At 46.9% G+C, this 21,829-nt stretch overlaps 1 protein-coding gene across 10 annotated transcripts in view; it reads right to left on the reverse strand.

Moving 5' to 3' along the window:
- NEDD4L (NEDD4 like E3 ubiquitin protein ligase) overlaps positions 1–21,829 on the reverse strand; it is a 399,166-nt gene that overhangs the window by 254,341 nt on the left and 122,996 nt on the right. For all 10 annotated transcript variants that reach the window (XM_046905153.1, XM_046905152.1, XM_025144553.3 and 7 more), the window contains one exon: positions 10,763–10,836. In XM_046905153.1, the coding sequence (XP_046761109.1) occupies positions 10,763–10,836 (74 nt within the window). The remainder of the gene's footprint in view (positions 1–10,762; positions 10,837–21,829) is intronic.

Below are 21,829 nucleotides of genomic sequence, written 5' to 3' on the forward strand. Positions count from 1 at the left end.
GGAAAAGATACGCCTCGAGAAAGAACATCATGTACTGGCCCAACAGAACCACGAAGGGGACTGCCACTGATTGCCTTTATTGCCTTGACATCCCATATTGCGGCGGGTGTTGTGTATGCGTCGCGATGTGCATTGTGTCTTGGGCCACCAGGTTGCAGGGGCTCACCCCCTACCTGCTCAGTCATTGGTTCATGCTGTGAAGGGGTGGAGTGTAGTGGAATTCTAGGGTCACAGCCTGAACCAATGGGTGGGCTCTGTGAGTGTGTGAGTGCGGTGGCGCGGCGGTACGAATGGGGGAGGGACACATTCCTCAGCTCGGCTCTGCCTGCGCGCTGCTACCGGGAGGGGTGAATCGATACTTTTTGATATCTTTCCCTCGTGTGCCTATTTCTTAAATAAAGGCTTTGTCATTACCTTCATTTGCTCTACAACTGGCAACGAGCTAATGGAAAAAACTTAGTTTACTAAATGTAATAGTTGTTGTAGTAAGCGTCTTGCGGGGGCACGGGATGTACGGGACAGGCCTCTCCCTAAGCATAGAGAGACAGTGCTATCATGCTGACCTTGATGCAGAGAAAACAGGAGAAGAAGAAGAATGAGAAAAGAATGTGGAGATGGCCAAATAGGGCACGGTGTTGTCTGGTATGAACCAATCAGAGTGGGACATGACAGCAAGGTTTTGTAGGTAAAAATGTAATATAAGCTGTGTTTAGTAGTGAATAGAGGCCATTTTACCGCTCATCATATTGGTGTCACCTCGGTATTTGGCCAAGCCGCAGGCTCCCCTAAGCAACGAACATCACGGTTGCCTGCGAAAGGCAACAAGTGGTGACCCCCGACGTGATGCTTAGGGGAACGAGTCGGCTGTCTGCTTGACGGGGCAGGAGCCCACCGCGGGGCGTTAGCACTTGCTGGGCGGTGGAAGCCTGGGGACAAGCCCGGGGACAGAGGGAATCTGCAGTCACCCCTCTGTCGGCGGAGGTCGCGGACGAGCGACGGATACAGCCTCCGGGATCACGCCGGAGAAGAGCCTGGGATCCTGGTCTCAATCGGGAGGAGGATCGGAGGTGACATGGAAACCATCATAAAGGTGATCGCTCATGCGTGTAAGACCTATCACGGGAAGCATGCTCCTTCTCAGAAGGAGATTGCTGCGGTCCTCTCATTGCTTGAGAAGGAGGGGCTATTAACATCGCCCCACGATATTTGTGACCACAATAATTGGGATTCGATTACCGCTGCCTTATCCCAACGAGCAATGGTCACTCAGAAAACAGCGGAGTTAAAAACGTGGGGTCTGATACTGGGGGCGTTGAAAGCGGCCAGAGTTGAGGGAAAGGTATTGGCAGAGGCTCGATACCTTTTGGGTCTCGGCGGAGGAGGCGAGACACGGGACCCGGTCGGGTCCAATGGGGGCTCGGGAGAAGTTTCTTGCAGGGACCGAGAGGAGACGGAGCCGCCAATGACCGTTGGCGAGATGGCGCCGGCTGAGCCGACCGCACTCAGTTCAAAAGACGACAAACAACAAGAGAGTGAAAGTTCGTTGTCTCGTCCCCCTCCCCCGTATCCAAACCCCTCAGGCGGAACGTTGTATCCTTTATCAGAATTACGTCAGTGTTACCTGACTCAAGGGGGCAGAGGAAGCTGTGATCTACATGAGCGGGATCAACTTACTGCCCACAAGGGGAGGGACCAGACAAAAGGTCCGTCCAATGCGGACAGGGGGCATAGCCTACCGTCTCTGGTCTCTCCCAGGGGCGGTAGTGCGAGTGATAGTGTAGAGGAGAAAGAAGGGACTGGCTTTGAGTGCAGGGGGAGGGATCAAATGACGGACTGGAATGGGATTAGATCGGAGGCTCTGGGGAAGGGTATAGTTCCAGAGGCATTCCGGGTGATTGTGAGTGATCGTGGTCCCGAATGGGTGCCGCCTGACCCCGGGGGTGTTACGCGCCTGGTGGAATTTATGGATAAAAGAGGCCTGAAATGGCCTCTGACATTAAATGCACTACAAACTTTGGCTGCACTGGGGCCTCTCCTCCCCCGTGACATCACAAACTTAATGCGTATGGTGCTCAGGCTGGTTCAATATACGTTATGGGAGACGGACTGGATGGCCGAGTTGGGGGGCCGTGCCGGGGTGACAGGGGTCCGCCCGCGCCGCTCCCTGCATGAGATCGGCATCCAGCAGCTTTCAGGGAAGGCCGTGGGAGTGGCTTCGCCCCAGGGCCAGCTAGCGAGACTAAGGCCAGGGGAGCTAATAGCAGCCACAGATGCAATGGTGGAAGCGTTTAATAAACTTGTGCCTAAGGCCAAACCACCTGCTCCGTGCACAGATATTACCCAGGGCCCGAATGAATCCTTTCAAAGCTTTGCAGATAGGCTTTTAGCTGCTGCAGAGGGGTCTGATCTCCTGGAACCGACCCAAGGGCCAGTGATCATTGACTGCCTGCAACAGAAATCGCATGACAATGTTAAGGCATTGCTGCGAGCCAGCCCGAGTACGCTTAATACCCCGGGAAAAGTTATTCAGTATGTCTTAGATAAGCTCAAGGTGGCTCATTTAACTAATGAAGGGCTAGCCACAACTATTGTCATAGCTGTTGGCCCGCAACAGCAAAGATCGCTGCAGCAGCAAGGGCTGTGTTTCCGATACGGCCAGTATGGCCATGTTAGAGCACAGTGCCCCTGTGGGGGAGGCCAGTCAGGGCCTCCTGATCACAGGAAGGGCTTGCTAAAGGGTATCCGTCGTCGGGTATGTGGCAGTTAAACATCATGAATCTGGGAAAAATTCTGTGGGTACCATCACGAAAAGTAATACCAGATATAAGTGACATATCTGCAAAAACTGAGTCTAGGTGCGAGTTTTCTACAGAAATTCTTCGTTGGCAAACCGAAGCCAACTCCAGAACAACTGAGGGACAGACGATGGGATCAAGAACCATTCATCAAGAGGAGCACTACACCTGCAACGCTGACACTTCCAATGTTGCCGATGTTTATGGTGTCCCTGGCGATTACAGCATGTTGCAAACAACTACAATGGACACAATAACATCTGCAGAAGATTAAAGAAGAGCGTGATCCCTTTGGGAACCGACTGAGCAGACTGTTTGGGGGAACGGGTTCATGGTTAAAGCAACCACTTAAGGTTTTCGCAATAGGGTTTGCAATCTTTGTGTGTATTCTAATCTGTCTTCCATGCTTTGTAGGATGCTTGTAGAACTGCCTTCAGCGAATTATGGACAAGACTTTTGACTATCATAAACTACGTGAAAAGTTCTAGAAGGGTTTAGGTTGTTGCGTTCATGCTGTAACGGGGCAAGGCTTGGCCGAGCACGGGAAAGGATTCCCTGTTGCTCTGATGTTTGCTTAAGAATTGTAGAAAGTAGTAGGAATAGTGTGCTGAAATATATTTAGGATTAGGCGTTTTGCGCTGCTTCGCGATGTACGGGTTAGGCGTGTGTGTAAGTAGTATTTAGCTTAGGGAGGGGGAGATGTTGTAGTAAGCGTCTTGCGGGGGCACGGGATGTACGGGACAGGCCTCTCCCTAAGCATAGAGAGACAGTGCTATCGTGCTGACCTTGATGCAGAGAAAACAGGAGAAGAAGAAGAATGAGAAAAGAATGTGGAGATGGCCAAATAGGGCACGGTGTTGTCTGGTATGAACCAATCAGAGTGGGACATGACAGCACGGTTTTGTAGGTAAAAATGTAATATAAGCTGTGTTTAGTAGTGAATAGAGGCCATTTTACCGCTCATCATATTGGTGTCACCTCGGTATTTGGCCAAGCCGCAGGCTCCCCTAAGCAACGAACATCACGGTTGCCTGCGAAAGGCAACAATAGTGAAATGTGAGATAATGCCATACAATTGGAATTGAAGCTAATAAATCAAATAAAATGAGACAGAGAGAGAGTTTGTGAAACTCTAATGCTGTAGGCAAGACAGACAGGGAGCAAAGAAAAAGAACAGTCTCATGACTCCTGGTCAGTTTTATCATTCCGTGTAAATGGAAATCTGAAATGGAAAAATGAACTCTACTGGAAGTTGTATTTCATTCTTCTCTTCAGAGACCTAGACATTGGTAATATCAACAGTCCATGGAACAGCAGCATTAACTCTTTAACTCCCAGTACATTACATGATGTTATGACGTGGAATAGCAAACAGAAAACATAAAACCTTATGCGGCGGGTGTTGTGTATGCGTCGCGATGTGCATTGTGTCTTGGGCCACCAGGTTGCAGGGGCTCACCCCCTACCTGCTCAGTCATTGGTTCATGCTGTGAAGGGGTGGAGTGTAGTGGAATTCTAGGGTCACAGCCTGAACCAATGGGTGGGCTCTGTGAGTGTGTGAGTGCGGCGGCGCGGCGGTACGAATGGGGGAGGGACACATTCCTCAGCTCGGCTCTGCCTGCGCGCTGCTACCGGGAGGGGTGAATCGATACTTTTTGATATCTTTCCCTCGTGTGCCTATTTCTTAAATAAAGGCTTTGTCATTACCTTCATTTGCTCTACAACTGGCAACGAGCTAATGGAAAAAACTTAGTTTACTAAATGTAATAGTTGTTGTAGTAAGCGTCTTGCGGGGGCACGGGATGTACGGGACAGGCCTCTCCCTAAGCATAGAGAGACAGTGCTATCATGCTGACCTTGATGCAGAGAAAACAGGAGAAGAAGAAGGATGAGAAAAGAATGTGGAAACGGCCAAATAGGGCACGGTGTTGTCTGGTATGAACCAATCAGAGTGGGACATGACAGCAAGGTTTTGTAGGTAAAAATGTAATATAAGCTGTGTTTAGTAGTGAATAAACGCCATTTTGCTGCTCATCATATTGGTGTGCGTCTGCAGTCATTTGGCCCTGATTAGGTAATTGGTCAGTGAGCGCAGAGGCCTAACACAGGTGGCTAACATCGTTGTTGCAGAAAGCAAAACCCCATGAGGGATGTGGCAACACCATGAGCAAGCAGCAGTGCTCTTGCAGCACAATCCAGCCACGCTGCTCACAGTGGTGCCTTGGGTATGTGCAGTAGGCGCCGCCTTTCTGAAGACACCTACACATGAACTGCTGTTTTACTTGCTGGTCGTCAGCATATAAAGCTGTTCTTCAAAACAGCACATGTAGGGGAATAAATTAAAAAAAGAAAGTTTGTGGCAAATTTCACACAAAAAAAATCAAGTTGATTCAACTTTTAATTGCTGCTTTCATGTAGTTCCAAGCTTGATATGCAAGCTAATGAACAATTTGTAAGCATCGTTCAAGAAATACAGGAGAATCCATAGGGAGGCTCATGTAAACATTCAGAAATTAGAGTAATTTCAATAAGAGTTACTTTGGATACCACTGATTTCAAGCTGATTAAAAATGCTTGTCAATAGATTGAAGTGTTCACAGTGAAGTTTCCTCACAGTTGGGCTCAAGACAGCAAGAATATTAAAAACCTCAGTTAACCTCCAAAAAAAAAAAAAAAATTACTAGTACTGATTTTCGAGCTCCCCCACCAATGGTATTCCCCATCCTTTTTACTCTTTTTACTCTTTCCAGAGTACGATGTATCTTGTTTGTATAATTAAGGTTCTTTTTCCATTATCTCGTCATGTTGTACAAGTTTCTTTGCTAAATCTAGATTCATTCCAATTGGGGCAGGTAACAAATCTTGGATTAACATATAATTAGATTGCAACAACTGATGTGACGTAGCTGGAGCTGAATAATGAAAATCACATCCCATAATGCTAGTAAAGTTACAAATACAGATATTTGAATGATTACTCCTGTCTACAATGGTACTACCAATGAGTATACAATCACAAGAAGTTCTCATGCAAACTTCCTTTTCCAATATAGACAAGTACTGTTTTAAGGGCTTCATTAGGGTGAACTTCAAAATGGCAAATATTTTGCTCAGTATCAAGACAAATGTCTTGAGCATTGAGGGTATTACTTTCATAGAGAAATCCTTGTTCCCATATAGCACACGAGCTAACATCAACAGTTTGCCATCTGTTTCCATCCCTTTGGGCCCACACCCTATGTTCTATTGGGTAGAGTATAGCCCCATTATGATTCAGTCCTAATGCAATGATTGGTATATTGAGGTATATGGCATATACGGAAGTCAGCAGCACCAAAAATGATGCTTCCCAATTGGGCTCTAGCAGTGAATCTTTGCAATAAAACGAGGTCCTTGACCTGAGGAGACTGTGGCAGGAACCCAAACCAAAACCACCCTTTTCATGGCATTTCCAAAAAATCAATCTGCCATTGTTGCCCTGGAAGGTTCTCTTTCCCAACAGGCCCCACTTATACCCTGATCCTGGTACTAAGATCGTACAAATTACTTTGTAGTGTCTGTTCCCCAATATGTTTTTTTTTTTTATATTCCCTTAGAACCAATTTCCATAAAATACTAAAGGGCACACATCTGTCAGCTTGCTCTCTTCCCTTCTAAATCATTAATTAGATTCCTGTCCTCTCTAGAAAATTTTACAGGTTCTGACTCAGGTTCAGAAATTTTAAGTTTACTGTCTGGAATTGAAGCATCTTCACCAATTTCTTCTCCTACAACTGCCTGTTGTGCTACCTGATCCATCGTCTTATTTCCAGTTTTCTGTACACTGTGGCCTTTCTGATGTCCTTTACAATGTATAATAGCCATGCTCTTTGGTAGATTTACATCATGCTGTTTTTCATATGTGTGAACAATCCTTGCTCTTTTCAGATGGTACCATGAGCGTGTACCGAAACAAATGCATATTTAGAATCTGTCCATATATTTAAGGCTCTTGTCAAAGCAGTTATTTCAGCCTTCTGAGCAGAAGTCCCCACAGGTAATGGTTGTGCTTTGATTACCTTGTCAGTAGCAGTTACTGCATCCCTTGCCTTACGGTTTCCTTGTCTCACAAAACTGCTTTTGTCAATGAATCCAGGAATTCAATGGTTCCTCCTTTAGGTCTGGCTGACTGGCATAGACAGTTTCCAATCGGTCCCACACTGCCAGCTCAGAGGTAGATCCGTGTTGATGTTCTGGGCGTTCAGCAAATTGCTTTCTTCTTTTGATCAGTTGGGCTTTCTGTTGAGAAACTTGATAATCATTTAAACCAAGAAATTCAGCAAACTCACAGTCCATTGCACACAGTGCTCTTTTGTTACTGTGGCATCCATGTACTGCAGTAAAGTTTCACCTTGAGATGGAGGCACCCAAGTCTCAGGCTCACGAGCTGACTGGTTCTCAAAAATCATTGGGATGTTCTCACAACCCTGAGTAACACTGTCCAGGTTAACTGAGTCTTTTCTCCCCATATTGGGGTTTTCCTACTCAAAGACAAATAATTTTAGACTTTGGCAAAACCAGGCAAAAAAGGCGTCCTTCAAATCCAGAATGGTAAACCCCACATACTCATTCCTTAACTTGGTTAATAAAGTCTATGGATTTGCCAGCACTGGTTGTAGATCTTCAACAATTCTATTACTTGCCCTCATATCTTGTATCAAACTGTAGCTCTTGCCATTTGATTTTTCATTCGTAAGATTGGAGTGTAGTATTTGGATTCATGTTCAATTAGCAATCCAAACTCCAAAAAGTTACCTATTATTTCTTTTATCCTTCTACAGTTGCATATCCTCAAAGGGCACTGCTTTACCTTGACTGGGCTGGCTCCTGCTTTTATCTTAACTTCTATTGGGGACTGAATTTAAGCTCTGCATCCATTTGTTCTAAAAGTCTTGCCTGAGCAATGGTTTTGGAGAACCTGACATGTGCAAGAATTTATGTATTCCTACTTGTTTTTCCAGCCTGTATTTAACTGATCCCAAAAAGTAAGCTTTTTCTTGTTTGCCAGAACCTCCTACTACTGTTACAAAAAACATCTATGGGTATTAATTCTTGTTGTAGCACAGAGTAAGAGGCACCCGTATCCACCAGAAAATTAACTTCTTTATCCTGCTCCCCTACCTGCAGTTTAACCAGTGGGTTTGCTAGGGTAAACTTCCCAGGTTCCCATCATTCAGCTTTTGCAATCAGAGATGGTTCCCTCCCCCTCAACTTGGTATGACTTCACCAGTATCCCATTTCCCTGCAGTTTGCACACTGCTTTCAGTCCAATGGGGGAGGTACACTCCCTGGACCCTTCCAGGACCCCCCCTACCTCTTCCTGATGGGACCTCTGGGTCCTAGGGCCCTGCTCTAGTACAGCAACAGTAGCAACTGCTGTTGTTCTTCCCAATTTCCTTACTCTACTGTTCCTCAATCAATTTTTCTTCTCTTCGGTCCTGAAATCCCTGTTACACTTTGCTCATCTTTGCCTTCCTCAGCCTGTGTCATTCCCAAACCTTTTTCTCTTTCCAAACTCTCATAATTACAGAAACTACTAACATTATATTTCAGTTTCACCTCCTCCCCTCTGGAGGCTTCCAGTGCTAACACTGGGATATCGGGTTTCCTTAGATCTCTGCAGATGAAAGCTATCCTCACTTCCAGTTCCCCATCTCCTCCACCCCCCCTTTGCAATTAATGCTGTTTACAGCAGAAGTCTCCAGCCCCAGCTCTCTCTCTCGCTTCAAGAGTTCTCACAGGGGGGCGGTGCTGTGGGGTTGCTCTCAAGCCAGCGCATATAAACTCACTGTTTTTCTTTAACCCTTTTGCCTTTTTACAGTATTCCACTATTCCTACCCTCAATTACACTTCCATGTACCCTTAATTATGCTTCCACATACCATCAAAACAGTTTGTCCCATTCCCTTCAAAACTCACAAATCAAAAAATACATTTCTTCAATTTCCAGAAACACCCAGTACTTAGTCTCATTATTAGAATACTCAGTCATAAAAACTGTTCCTGTTACTTCATTTATGTTCCCAGTTTCTTATTCAGTGTTCCCCCTGGCTCATCGGCAACATTTCTCCAGTGAGCCAAAATACAATCCAGAACGGTCTTTTTCGGAATTTCTTTTGACACCCTTTGTTCCATAACAGCTGTTTATCCCAGCTGATCTTAGGTATTGGGTGAAAATACCTTGTGTTTTGCTGGGTAATGAAGTCCACCTACTTCCCCAGGGCACGGGAACACTGAATTCCCTGGGCAAGAGTCTTAACCAACGTCCCCTAGCAAGACAAGTATTTTAAACAGGGAATGGAATTCCACAAGTAACATTTTTACAACACAAACATTTAACAATTACAAAGACAGTGACAATGACTAATATAGTTATTTATACAAGGAGCAGGATCCCACAAGAAGCATTTTTGCTGTACAAGCACCGAGCGATTACAGCAATTACCACAATGACTACCGTAGTTCCTATGACAGGCCAGAACAAAAAAAATAAAAACCCAGTTCATACATTCGCTCCAAATGCCCTCCTGGGCTCATGAGATTCTGACCTCCCAATCAGTTCAAAAAAACTCAATTCAAACATTCGCTCCAAACACCCTCCCAGGCTCACAAGAGTCAGACCTCCCAATCAGTTCCCATAGATTCCCTCGAACCTATGGGTCCTAGTGGGTTCTCCTTTCCCAAGGAGCCTTCCCACCCTAGCTGGCAACCTTACCCGTGAGCTCACGTTCCTCAGGGGGGAGCATATGCTCCTTCATACCCCACATAGGATGTCTCCTACCAACTTATGGGTTCCCTGTTCCCAACATATCTGGTCTGCAGCTGGGGCTGTGGATGTCGATGTGTCGGCCTGGGGAGTCTTCTCTAAATTTCTCGAGGCACAGCAGAAGCGTCCCCTGGGCCGACCAGCTCTGCAGCCCAGCATAGAGCCTTCTGGCTGGCTCACCAAATTGATGTGTGGAATCAAACTCTATAACCACAGAGTAGTCGTAAAGCAGGTATATTTACTCAGTGCTGCGCACATACACTGGATGCAAGGGAGGTAGCCCCTCCTAGCCTGCATACCAGATGGCAAAAAAGGCATGTACTTAAAGAACAAGCTGCTTACATATGCATTAGATGTCCAAGAAAAGGTTGGGTCATTACAATGAGTCCCCAGAATGATTGACATTTTCCCCGCCCCAAGTCTCAGTTCTTTTATGCATGCATGGTATCTCTCGGTGGTTGTCTGGTGGTCTTTCTGATGAAGGCTGTATGTCTTTTTCACTGTGTACTCTTTGACCTGGGTCAAGTTGGAGGACGTTTGACTATCTCTGGCCGGTTGTCTTATCAGCTACAACTCCGTCCACCAATCCATTGCTTCTTTGTTAATTTGTGGTTTACTGTCCTAGCCTGCTGCCTTGCATTCCAGAGATAGGGTAGAAACAGGAGACACGCTGTCTAATAAACTAAGTCTGTAGAAAAGCATCTGTCATCAGCAGCGAGAACCTGGCTTAGCAAGGCTAGGTCTGTAGCTGCCAATTCAGCACCTCATGAAGGCACATAACTTTTAACCTAATTTATTTTCCTCATTTCAGTTGTCATTTCCAACAACTGTTATTTTGGCCAAAAACCACCGTCAACTACAGTCTGTTTGCTCCATCTTTTGGATAAACAGATGAACAACAAACAGTCATATGAAGAGTGCCTTACATGCCCTACAAACTTATCCAGTGGCAGAAGGGACTATGAGTGGTCACCCACCACTGTGACTAACAGGTGTCCTGCCAGCACACGCTGCAAAACTTGCACTGGTAAGCAAGTAATAGGAGCTCTCATTGTATTTGTTAACAATTAGATATAGTGTCCTTGATTAGATATAATGTCCTATAGTGTCTGCTAAGTTTATTCTGTTTAAAATCATAAAATACTCCGTGCAGAACACCCACCTGGCTCCAAAGATGTCTTTTTTTGCCAGATCAATGCCAGAGACCACCTTCACCCTGAGGATACGAGACTCCTCCTGGTAATAAAAGAGAAAATGGGTTTAATACTTATTCTGTCACTGATTGTGAAGATAATCAGTACACAGCAGGTTGCCCTGTGAATGAACTTCAGATAGTAGAAGTCTTTGTTAGGTGTGGGAGGAGAGGTCAGCCCCGACCTTGTCAAATGGCAACTTGCTGATAATACGGTGCTGGGAAAGAGAAATGAAAAGTATAAACAGGGATGTTTTATAGCTAGGCATGATAAGCTCTCTGCAGTTATGAAGACTTGTTATGGAACTTGCTTGCTTTCTAGCCAATGGACTGTTAGTGGAAATGTACTGAATACGCGTGTTAGAATATACAAGGCTTGCTTGGGAAAGTATATAGAAATAGCAATAAAGAAATCTTCCTTGCATGAGAACCCTGTGTCGTGTTGTTAACTTGCAACAATTGCTGTCTGAACAGGGACCTGAGCAGAGACTTGATCTGACTTGAAGACTGACTGGTCTGGAGTGCGTTGAGACAAACGCAGCAGGCGTTGAGACAAACGCGGAGAACCTGTACAGGGGAGTGTTGAGACAAATGTGGCAGTCGGAGGATTCATCATCCCTAACCGCTCTGATTGCCTCTCGCTGGACGAAGGTAAGGGTGCGCATTATGGGGAAAAAAATGACCTCGGTACAGAAAAACATCCTACTTACTTTTCAATTCATCCTTAAATGAATGGGGGCGTCAGTATCCTGCCCTGATATACAGTAAATGCTTGCATGGGCCACCAGGAAGGATCCCTCCATCACCAGTCAGACAGTTTACAACCCAGACACTTGGGAAGGGATCGGGGTGCAATTGTGGGATGCATCCACTAAAGGTGATAAGGTGGTGTCCAGGTTGCATGAAACCTGGAGAAAAATTGTCATGGTTTTATGATTTTTGGTTACTGGTATTCCACATCATAACATCATGTAGTGCACTGAGATTTAAAGTGTTAATGCTCCAGTTCCGGAGGGATATTTTAAAGATCCCAGAGAGGGAGAGAGTTTCTGAAATTGAGAGAGAGTGTCTCTGTGCTGAAAGAGAGTATCTCAATGCTGATAGAAAGAAACTCCAAGTCGAGAGAAAAGCCCTCCAATCCAAGCAGGACTCTCTCCGATCTGAGAGAGATGCCCTTCAAATCGAGAAAGACTCCCTGCAATCCAAACTAGACAGTCTTCAATCTCAACAAGACACCCTCCAGTCCAAATGAGATGCCCTCCGGTCCGAGAGGGACATCCTCAAGTCCGAACGAGACGTACTCCAAACTGAGTGAGATGCCTTCCAGCATGCAAAATTCAGTCTCCAGATTGAACTAAACAGAATTCAGTCTCATCAAGTCATGCTTGACTCTGAACTAAATATCCTCATAATTGAACGAGGCAGACTCCGAGCTGAGCTAGAGAGTGAGAGTATTGGAACTGACCAACCTGATCAACCACAGCATGCACCACAATTCATATCAGTTGTCCCTGTAAGAGGACGGAAGACAAAACAAATGTCGACTCAGCTAGAGCAGAAGAAAGAGGAGGAGGAGAAAGTAGAGGAAGCAGACAATGCAAGAGAAGGGGAGGAAAGAGGTTCAGAGTAGCAGCTCCAAGATCTGGGCATCCAGAGGGAGAGCTGAGACCCTCAATAAGATCACGGTCACCAACACCCAGGAGGGTAACAAGAAGTCCGGAAAGAGTAGGAGGTAAGCAAGACATCGTTACCATTACTGATCGATCTCTGAAAATGAATGAAATTCGAGGTCTGAGAAAAGACTTTTCACGCCACCCAAACGAGCCTATTGTCACCTGGTTACTTTGATGTTGGGATAATGGGGCCAACAGTGTGTGGCTAGGTAGCAGAGAAGCTCACCAACTGGGTGGCATTGCTAGGGACTCAGCCATTCAGCCATTGACAGAGGTATTAGTACATGTCAGAATGGGTCCTTCACCCTCTGGAAGCGCATGCTGCTAGCCATAAAAGAAAGATCAAAAGACCATCTGATGCCTGAGGAAAAGAAATGGACTGATATGGAAAAAGGCATCCATTTTTTGAGAGAATACGCTGTGGTGGAAATGTTACATAGCTCCAATTTCATTCCTGATGAGCCAGACCAAGAGCATGATCCTGAGAACGTCAGGTGTACACCACATATGTGGAGTATATTCACAAAGACTGCACCAGAAAGGTATGCCAGTACATTTGCAGCAATGTATGGCAGAGGGGAAAGAAGACCTTTTAAAAACAATCTGATTAATAAACTTCAAGACTTTGAGTTACATTTAAGCCCTCTACGAGCTTGTGTTTCAGCCATTACAAAAGTAGCTGAAAAACTGGAAAAAATTAAGAGCAATCAAGAAGATATAAATGCATCATTCAACGTCAGCTATCAAAAGAAGACATCCACCTGCTCGTGCAAGTGACAACAGTAAGACTACGTCATGTTTTGCCTTGTGGCGTCACCTACATGACCATGCAGAAGATATGAAGAAGTGGCATAAAAAACCCACTCCTGCACTTCAAGCATGGGTAAAAGAATTACAAGACAGATCAACCACCAAGGTGAACTTCTCCAAAAAGGTGATTGCTCCAGTTGCTGCAAAACATGGCAAAAGCCATAAGAACGACAGAGGTAACAAATATAGGGGCCCTGCCCCCAGCCGGGGGGGGGGGAAGGGATAATAGAGTGTATTGGACTGTGTGGATTTGATGGCCTGGCACATCAGAACCACAGAAATATAAGGCACTGGTGGACACAGGTGCACAGTGCACTCTAATGCCCTCAAGTCACCAAGGGACAGAATCAATTTATATTTATGTTGTGACTGGGGGTTCCCAAGAGTTGACTATGTTGGAGGACGAAATAAGCCTCAGTGGTAGAGACTAGCAAATGCACCCTATTGTGACTGGCCCAGAGGCTCCATGTATACTTGGTATTGATTAACTCAGAAGGGGATATTTCACACCCCCACTGAGTGCTGCTGTACCAAACATGCCAGAACTCCAGTATGAATTGGAATCAAAAGCATCCAAGTGGTATGCCACCACTGACATTGCTAACACCTTCTTTTCCATCTCTCTGGCTACAGAAAGTAGGCCACAGTTTGCTTTCGCCTGGAGGGGTGTTCAGTATACCTGGAATCGTTTGTTCCAGGGGTGGAAACACAGCCCAACCATTTGCCATGGGTTGATCCAAGCTGCACTGGAACAGGGCGGTGCTCCGGAGCACTAACGGTACGTTGATGACATTATTGTGTGGGGTAACACAGTAAGGGAAGTTTTTGAGAAAGGAGAGCAAATAATACAGATCCCTCTGTGTGCTGGTTTTGCTATTAAGCAAAGCAAAGTGAAAGGACCTGCCCAGGAGATTCAGTTCCTAGGTATAAAGGGGCAAGATGGGCGTCGTCACATCCCAGCAGATGTGGACAACAAAATCATTGCCATGTCTCCACCCACTAATAAGAAGGAGACACAGTCTTTTCTGGGCATAGTGGGCTTTTGGAGAATGCATGTTCCAAACTATAGTCTCATTGTAAGCCCCCTGTATCAGGTGACGCAGAAGAAGTACGATTTTGTGTGCGGTCCTGAGCAGCAGCAGGCTTTTGAGCAGATTAAACAGCCCTGGGGCCAGTACGGACGGGACAGGATGCAAAGAACATCCTCCACACTGCTGCTGGAGAGAAAGGTCCCACCTGGAGTTTGTGGCAAAGAGCCTCAGGGGAGACCCGAGGCCAAACCCTGGGATTCTGGAGTCGAGCTTACAGGGGGTCTGAAGAATGCTACACTCCAACTGAGAAGGAGATCTTAGCTGTGTCTGGAGGGGGTTAGGGCTGCTTCCAAAGTAGTCGGTACTGAAACGCAGCTACTCCTGGCACCTCGACTGCCAGTGCTGAACTGGATGTTCAAAGGAAAGGTTCCCTCCACCCATCATCCTATTGATGCCACATGTAGCAAGTGGATTGCACTGATTACACAATGAGCTCGGATGGGGAATCTCAGCCATCCAGGAATACTAGAGTTGATCACGGACTGGCCTGAAGGTAAAAAGTTTGGAGCATCCCCAGGAGAAGAAATATCGTGAGCTAAAGAGGCCCCACCATACAATGAACTACCAGAAAATGAAAAGAAATATGCCCTGTTCACAGATGGATCGCGTCGCATTGTAGGGAATCATCGCAGATGGAAAGCTGCTGTGTGGAGCCGAACACAACAAGTTGCAGAGGCCACTGAAGGAAAAGGAGCATCAAGCCAATTTGCAGAGGTAAAGGTGGTCCAGCTGGCCCTAGATGTTGCTGAACGGGAGAGGTGGCCAATGCCTTATCTTTACTCTGACTCATGGATGGTGGTAAATGCTTTATGGGGGTGGTTACAGCAGTGGGAGCAAAATAACTGGCAGCGGAGGGGTAAACCTATTTGAGCTGCTAACTGTGGAAAGACATTGCTGCCCAAATAAAGAAACTGGTTGTCAAAGTAGCTCACGTGCCCAAGAGTCGGGCTGCGGAAGAACAGAAAAATAACCATCAGGTAGATCGGGCTGCCAGAATTGAGGTGGCTCAAATAGACTTGGACTGGCAGAACAAGGGTGAATTATTTCTAGCTCGGTGGGCCCATGAGACCTCGGTCCATCAAGGAAGAGATGTAACATATAAATGGGCTAGAGACCGAGCGGTGGACTTAACTATGGATGCTATTGCACAAGTTATTCCTGACTGTGAAACATGTGCCATAATTAAACAAGCCAAGAGGATGAAACCTCTCTGGGAGGAAGGGCGATGGCAAAAGTATAAATATGGGGAGGCGTGTGGAGAGATTTATTGATGACTGGCTGACTGAGAAAAGCCATGCAGACACTGTGCAGCTGGTTAAGCAACCTTGTCTTGCGCAAGGTCAGGTATGAGAACAAGGAACAAAACAGGATGCCGATGGAGAAAGCCGGCAACAGTGTTTTGAGAAGTCTGTAAGAGAGTGTTTGCTGAGAGATAACCACAGAGCACAAAGATAGGCGTAGTTGACACTGAGTAGCGAGCCAATCCTGAGCTCCACTTTAGCAATATGTATGAGCCTATTATCCACACTATAAATGTACATGCAGCTGAAACAATAAACGAGATTTGCTGATCATCTACTATGGTTGTCGCATTTCCCCCGCTGATTTCCTACAAATGGTGACCCCGACTGACCCAGTAACGGCGCACCACGGTGGGACGGCGTAGGAGTTCGGGTCCTAAAGCAGCGAGGACGGCTAAAGCACTCGGGAACCAGAGAGAGGAGTGCCGAGCCCTAGGTGACCTCATCGGAGAGCCTGGCCGATACGGGCCGCCGAGACCTTGTAAGGCTGCAACAGCGCACGCTGACAGATAAGGGATGGAAAGGCAAGCGGTTTATGATTTATTTACTTGTTTTCTGAGAAAACGACAAATTAAGGGAGTAGACTTACAGAAGGAACTCCCCGGGTTATTAGCTTATGGCTATGCTAAAGGGTTTTTTCAAAACCCACATTTAGTACATGACCTTACAGAATGGCATAAATTTGGGGATGCAATTTGGCAAGCAGTTTTAGATGATGATAAGACAGCAAAAAAATGCGGGAAACTGTGGCGAGCAGTTCACAATGAACTGTTGCAGCACCAAGCAGAAAAGAAGGCAGCGGAACAGGCCAGTGCTGCACAGGGGAGAAATAAGGATTACAATGGGTGGCCGGATTGTCCGTTGTCCCCCGCAGTGACTACCTTAGTGTTGCCGCCGGCCGCGGAGCACGCCACGTCAGCATGTTTGGAGCCAAGCGCCCCACCCCCGCCCCTAGTTACGGCCGCGCCGGGTAGTTCACCTGCGCCTATTACAATGAGCCCAATAAACCCTCCGAGCAGTGAGCCTATCCCTGGGGCAGAGAGTGACCTAGCGGGGGCCATTGCACGGGAGAGGGGGGAAGCTTGGGCGGTGCTGGCACGGGCCTGCGTGGAGGCGGGGGATAACGACGCAGTGGAGGCCGTGCGGCACATGGTGTTTCCGGTGATATATGCCTCTAATCCTGTGGGAGGGATGCAGGCCACCATCACAGCTTTAGATTGGAAATTATTATCGCAGCTACGATCTACAGTTAGTCACGTTGGGGTAAAAAGCAAACCAGCTAAGCAGATGTTGGATTATATTTGGAGTACGCAGATATTGCTGCCATCCGATTGTCGGGCAATAGCAAAATTGATCTTTTCACAACATCAACAGCTGTTGTTTAATGCATATTGGCAAGAACTGTGCCATCAGAGTGTCTCAACAGCTAGGCAGCCGGGAGACCCACTACATGGTGTAACTGTCGAAGAACTCTTAGGGCTAGGGCCTTTTTTCAGAACAGAAGCCCAAGCATTATTAGGGCCAGATAAATGTCGAGAAACGATGTATTTAGCTAGACAGGCCATGGACAAGATTAAGGTGCCTGATGGATTGCCATCTTATACGGGGATCTGACAAGGTAGAGATGAGGACTTTGGGGCATTCATAGACAAGGTAGCCGGGGCTATTGAAAAGGCAGGGGTGCCAGAGTATATGAGAGGAGTGATGTTAAAACAATGCGCACTCCAAAATTGTAATTCAACAGCACGTAGTATTCTGAGTACTTTGAGGAGTAATTGGACTATTGAGGAGGCACTAGAAAAGCTATCAAGCGTGCCGGTTGGGCCCCAAGCATTTCTGGTTGAGGCTATTAAGGAGTTAGGGGCAGGTTTAAAGGCGCAGGCTGAGGCCTCTCACAATCAAGTGCTAGCAGCTCTTGCACCCTTACAAGCGTCTGCAACAACAAATTTAGGCCCTAGATCTCCTGTTGCTGGTCGCATCAAATGCTATCGCTGTGGCGGCATGGGACATGTGCGTCGTCAGTGTCAAGTCACCGGTTCATGGTGTCAGACATGTCGTATGGACAACCACAATACCAGTGCCTTTCGACGCCGGTCGGGAAACCCCCAGCCCAGCGCGAGAAAGAAACGACGGCTGCACGCAGACACAAGTAGCCGTTTCCAGCCAGCAGCAGCCCCGCAACCAGACACACCAGGAAGCCTCGGCTTGGACTTGGAAGCTGCAGTGACCATGACCTTAATGACCACAAAACCTGAGCGGGTGTCTACAGGGATCAGGGGACCAGTAATGATAAATGGAACCGCCGTTGGGGCCCTTTTATTGGGGCGTTCTTCAGCATCGATGCTCGGACTTTTTGTCCTCCCTGGGGTAATAGATGCGGACTTTCAGGGCGAGATCCAGATTATGGTATACACCCCGTTTCCTCCAATAAAAATTGAGAAAGGGCAACGGATAGCGCAGTTAGTACCCCTAGAGCAATTGACCAAAGCCTTAACCCCGCGTCATTCGTCTCCCCGAGGGGAGCAAGGGTTTGGCTCCTCAGGGGGCTTAGCGTTGCTATCACTAAATTTGCATGATCGACCTAAAAAACCAGTGACACTTAAATACAGAGAGAAAGAAATCAAACTTCAAGGTCTCTTAGATACAGGGGCCGACAGCAGCATAGTGAGCCCAGAAATTTGACCGCCTCATTGGCCACTGCAAGCGGCCATAGCCACAGTGACGGGTACAGGCGGACTATCCTTAGCGAAAAAGTCGCCTCCCCTGCAAATCCACCTTGATGAACAAGTAGTCCATACCTCTGTCTCGGTGGCACCTCTATCCCCCACCGTTCAATGCTTAATTGGCTGCGATGTGCTCTCTCAATTGGGGCACTTCAACCCGCCCTGCCCAATCCTGCCATGCTACCTTACAATTGGCCATTACTAATTATTGACTTAAAGGACTGTTTCTTTACTATTACCCTGCACCCTCAGGACACTAAACGATTTGCCTTCACATTGCCTGCATTGAATCGAGAACTCCCTGATCAGCGTTTTGAATGGACAGTATTGCCTCAAAGGATGAAAAATAGCCCCACGCGATGTCAACTATATGTCGATCATGCTCTACAACCACTCTGGCGAAAATGGAAACAAATGGTCATTTATCATTGCATGGATGACATCCTTTTTGCCCAGCCAGAGGTCTTCACACAGGAACGAATTTGGCAAATAGAAAAGACCCTAAATAGGGAAGGACTTATGATTGCCCCTGAAAAGGTACAACTCTCCGCGCCCTGGAAGTACTTAGGATGGACACTGACTAACACGATAGTAACCCCACAGAAACTGCAACTGAATATTAAAATAGAGACTCTACACGATGCCCAAAGGTTATTGGGGGACTTAAAGGGGCTGCGCCCTGTGGTGGGCATCCCAAACAAACTCTTAGAGTCATTGCAACCTTTGTTACGGGGCACTGACCTGGCCCAGCCTGTAACGGTGACATCGCAGCACAAACGTCTACTACAACAGATTATGGACTGCATTATACACGGCAGTGTTCGGAGACGTGACCCTGACCTCCCCATACAGGTTATGGTATGGTATGGACCAAAGTACCTTTTAGGAGCGTTGGCACAATCTAAAAAGAAAACGGGGGAGGTATGGGTACTAGAGTGGATCTGTCCCTCACTGCAGCAATCAAAAACACTTCTTCAAAAAACTGAGCTCCTGGCAGAAGTGATTAAGAAAGGGCGAGAACGTACCCTGCAAATCACAGGTATGGAGCCTGTGTGTGTACAGCTGCCAATGCAGAAGGACACGCTGACATGGTATATGCAGCATAGTCCACAGTTACAGGATGCTCTCTTAGGAGCTGGAAGTACGGTTTCAATGGAAAAGATTCCCAACGCGCTGCTACATTGGATTGGTCAATGGAGTTGGCTCTGGATACCAAAGCAGCACGAGACACCCTTGCAGAACGCAATCATGGCTTACACGGACACGGGATGGAAGTCTAGAACAGCAGCAGTGACCTGGCAGCAGGGCGGCTCCTGGAGACATCACCTCATTGCAGCCGATGATAAGGACTTATTGCAAACATTGGAGCTGGTGGCCATTGTATGGGCCATGATGAACTTAATCGACCCCCTTAATGTGGTCACCAACTCCCTTTATGTAGCTGGAGTATGCCACCAAATAGAGGAGGCCTACATAAAGGAAGTGCAGAATCGGCGGCTGTACGAGCTGTTCGTGCAGTTGCAGAGAGCAATCAGAATTAGGGAGCACTCATATGCAGTAATACATGTTCGAGGTCGTAAATGGGAGATAGACTTGGGGGAGGGAAATGCGAGAGCCAATTGCTTGGTGTCGCTGGCACAGAGACCTTTAGTCTCCCAGCATGTCCTGGCCTGAGAGGCGCACTCTATGTTTCACCAGAATGCCAAGGGGCTAAGAAGGGAATATCAGATAATATATGAGGATGCTAAGGCAATTGCTAGATCGTGCCCAGTGTGCAGCCACCATAATGGCGGTATGGGTCTCGGGCTAGGAGTTAACCCCAGGGGACTTAAAGCTAATGAAAATAGGCAGATGGATGTGACGCATGTGGGTGAGTTCGGGCAGCTGAAATATGTACAGGTGTCTATAGATACATATAGTCATTTTATGTGGGCCACCGCTCAACCTGCAGAAAAGGCTACGCATGTAGAAAGGCATCTCAGTTGTTGCTTTGCAGTTATGGGTATATCACTACAAATAAAAACAGACAATGGCCCAGCCTACACTAGTCGTAGGCTTGGGGAGTTCCTGCCAACATGGGGAGTAAAACACAGTATGGGTATCCCGAACTCGCCCACAGGCCAGGCAATAGTAGAACAGGGAAACTGTGGATGGACGGCTGACCCAGCGAGGTCATGTTTTTCTCCCCCTGGGTCAGTGCAAGTAAAACAGCTGCTATGGATCACTGTCTCACACAGAACAATGATGGGAGTAGGCGAAAGGAATGCAGAGCTGTGATAGAGACCGCTGTGCCAGGTGCTGTGAGACAAGCTGCAAGCAACTGCAAATTATGAGAACTGCACCAGCGCTGCCCTCTGTTCTTCTGTCTCATTATACTGCATGAAAATGTGTCTTTCAGGAAGGTAATGAAAATGTATCTGAATTCCTGTCAACTATTGATTATGTATTAGTTTGACCTATATCTATAGCACAATTTCTCCTGACGGTGTGCAAGTTAGGTGGAGTGATCCCCCTTGCGCCATCAATAGGCATCAATAGACACATGCCTGCTCTATATCCTTACCGGATATAGGGTCTGATTTCCACAACTCAATTTTGCAATGAGAATAGATCCGCTCTGTTCGGCTGCGGGATCGGTTGAGAGAGGGGACACCTTTGGCACGCCCCAAGATTTCTTGGAAGGTCTCCCTTCCTCACCCGATCACTGCAGGGACAGACAAGGACCATCCATTGGTGTATCAGGTATGTGTATAGAAAAGGGGGTGCCCGTAAGGCATGAGGAGACGTCCTACGCAGGGTATGAAGGAGCGTGCCTGCTCGCCCCCCAAGGTACTTGAGCTCACAGGTTAGGTTGCCGGCTGGGGTAGGACTTGCAGCTAATTGACTAATGTACTAGCGTTATTAAGATTCAAGCTAAAAGACGTCGTCAGCATTGTGTATTATGTATAAACCACGTTTTTTGTTCTAAATGTCAGAGTGGGTGTGGTGTGAGTGAGACGTGTTCGTTTCAGGGAATGAGTGTCAGCCTGTTTATCTAGTACTGTGTTCTGATTGCATGGAAGCGTGTAAGGGAAGGTTAACAAGCTTCTGTGAGATCTGTTCCCAAGTGTTTATAACTGAACAATATCACTATACAGTGTTAAGGGTTTGTGGAAACTTTGAGGAAATTAGGAATTAATAAGAATTTTGTAAACATCATGGGAGGCTCCCAGGAGAAAGTTGTGTTTCCACAGGATCTGGCCCATTATGGGTTCCCAGTAAATGGACTAAGCCAACCCCAAACATTAGCAACCCATCTCAACCTGATGACAACAACAGCGACTCCGGCGAGCGATAGCCGCATGGTGTGCAAGACATCATATACAGTGCCATGACTCCCGAGCTGCGACTGGTATTCCCTTAGCAGATTGCAGAAAACATCTCATCAGAAAGGTCTCTT

Source organism: Gallus gallus, chromosome W (genome assembly GCF_016699485.2).
Source record: "Gallus gallus isolate bGalGal1 chromosome W, bGalGal1.mat.broiler.GRCg7b, whole genome shotgun sequence".
In the NCBI taxonomy this organism is placed as follows: domain Eukaryota; kingdom Metazoa; phylum Chordata; class Aves; order Galliformes; family Phasianidae; genus Gallus; species Gallus gallus.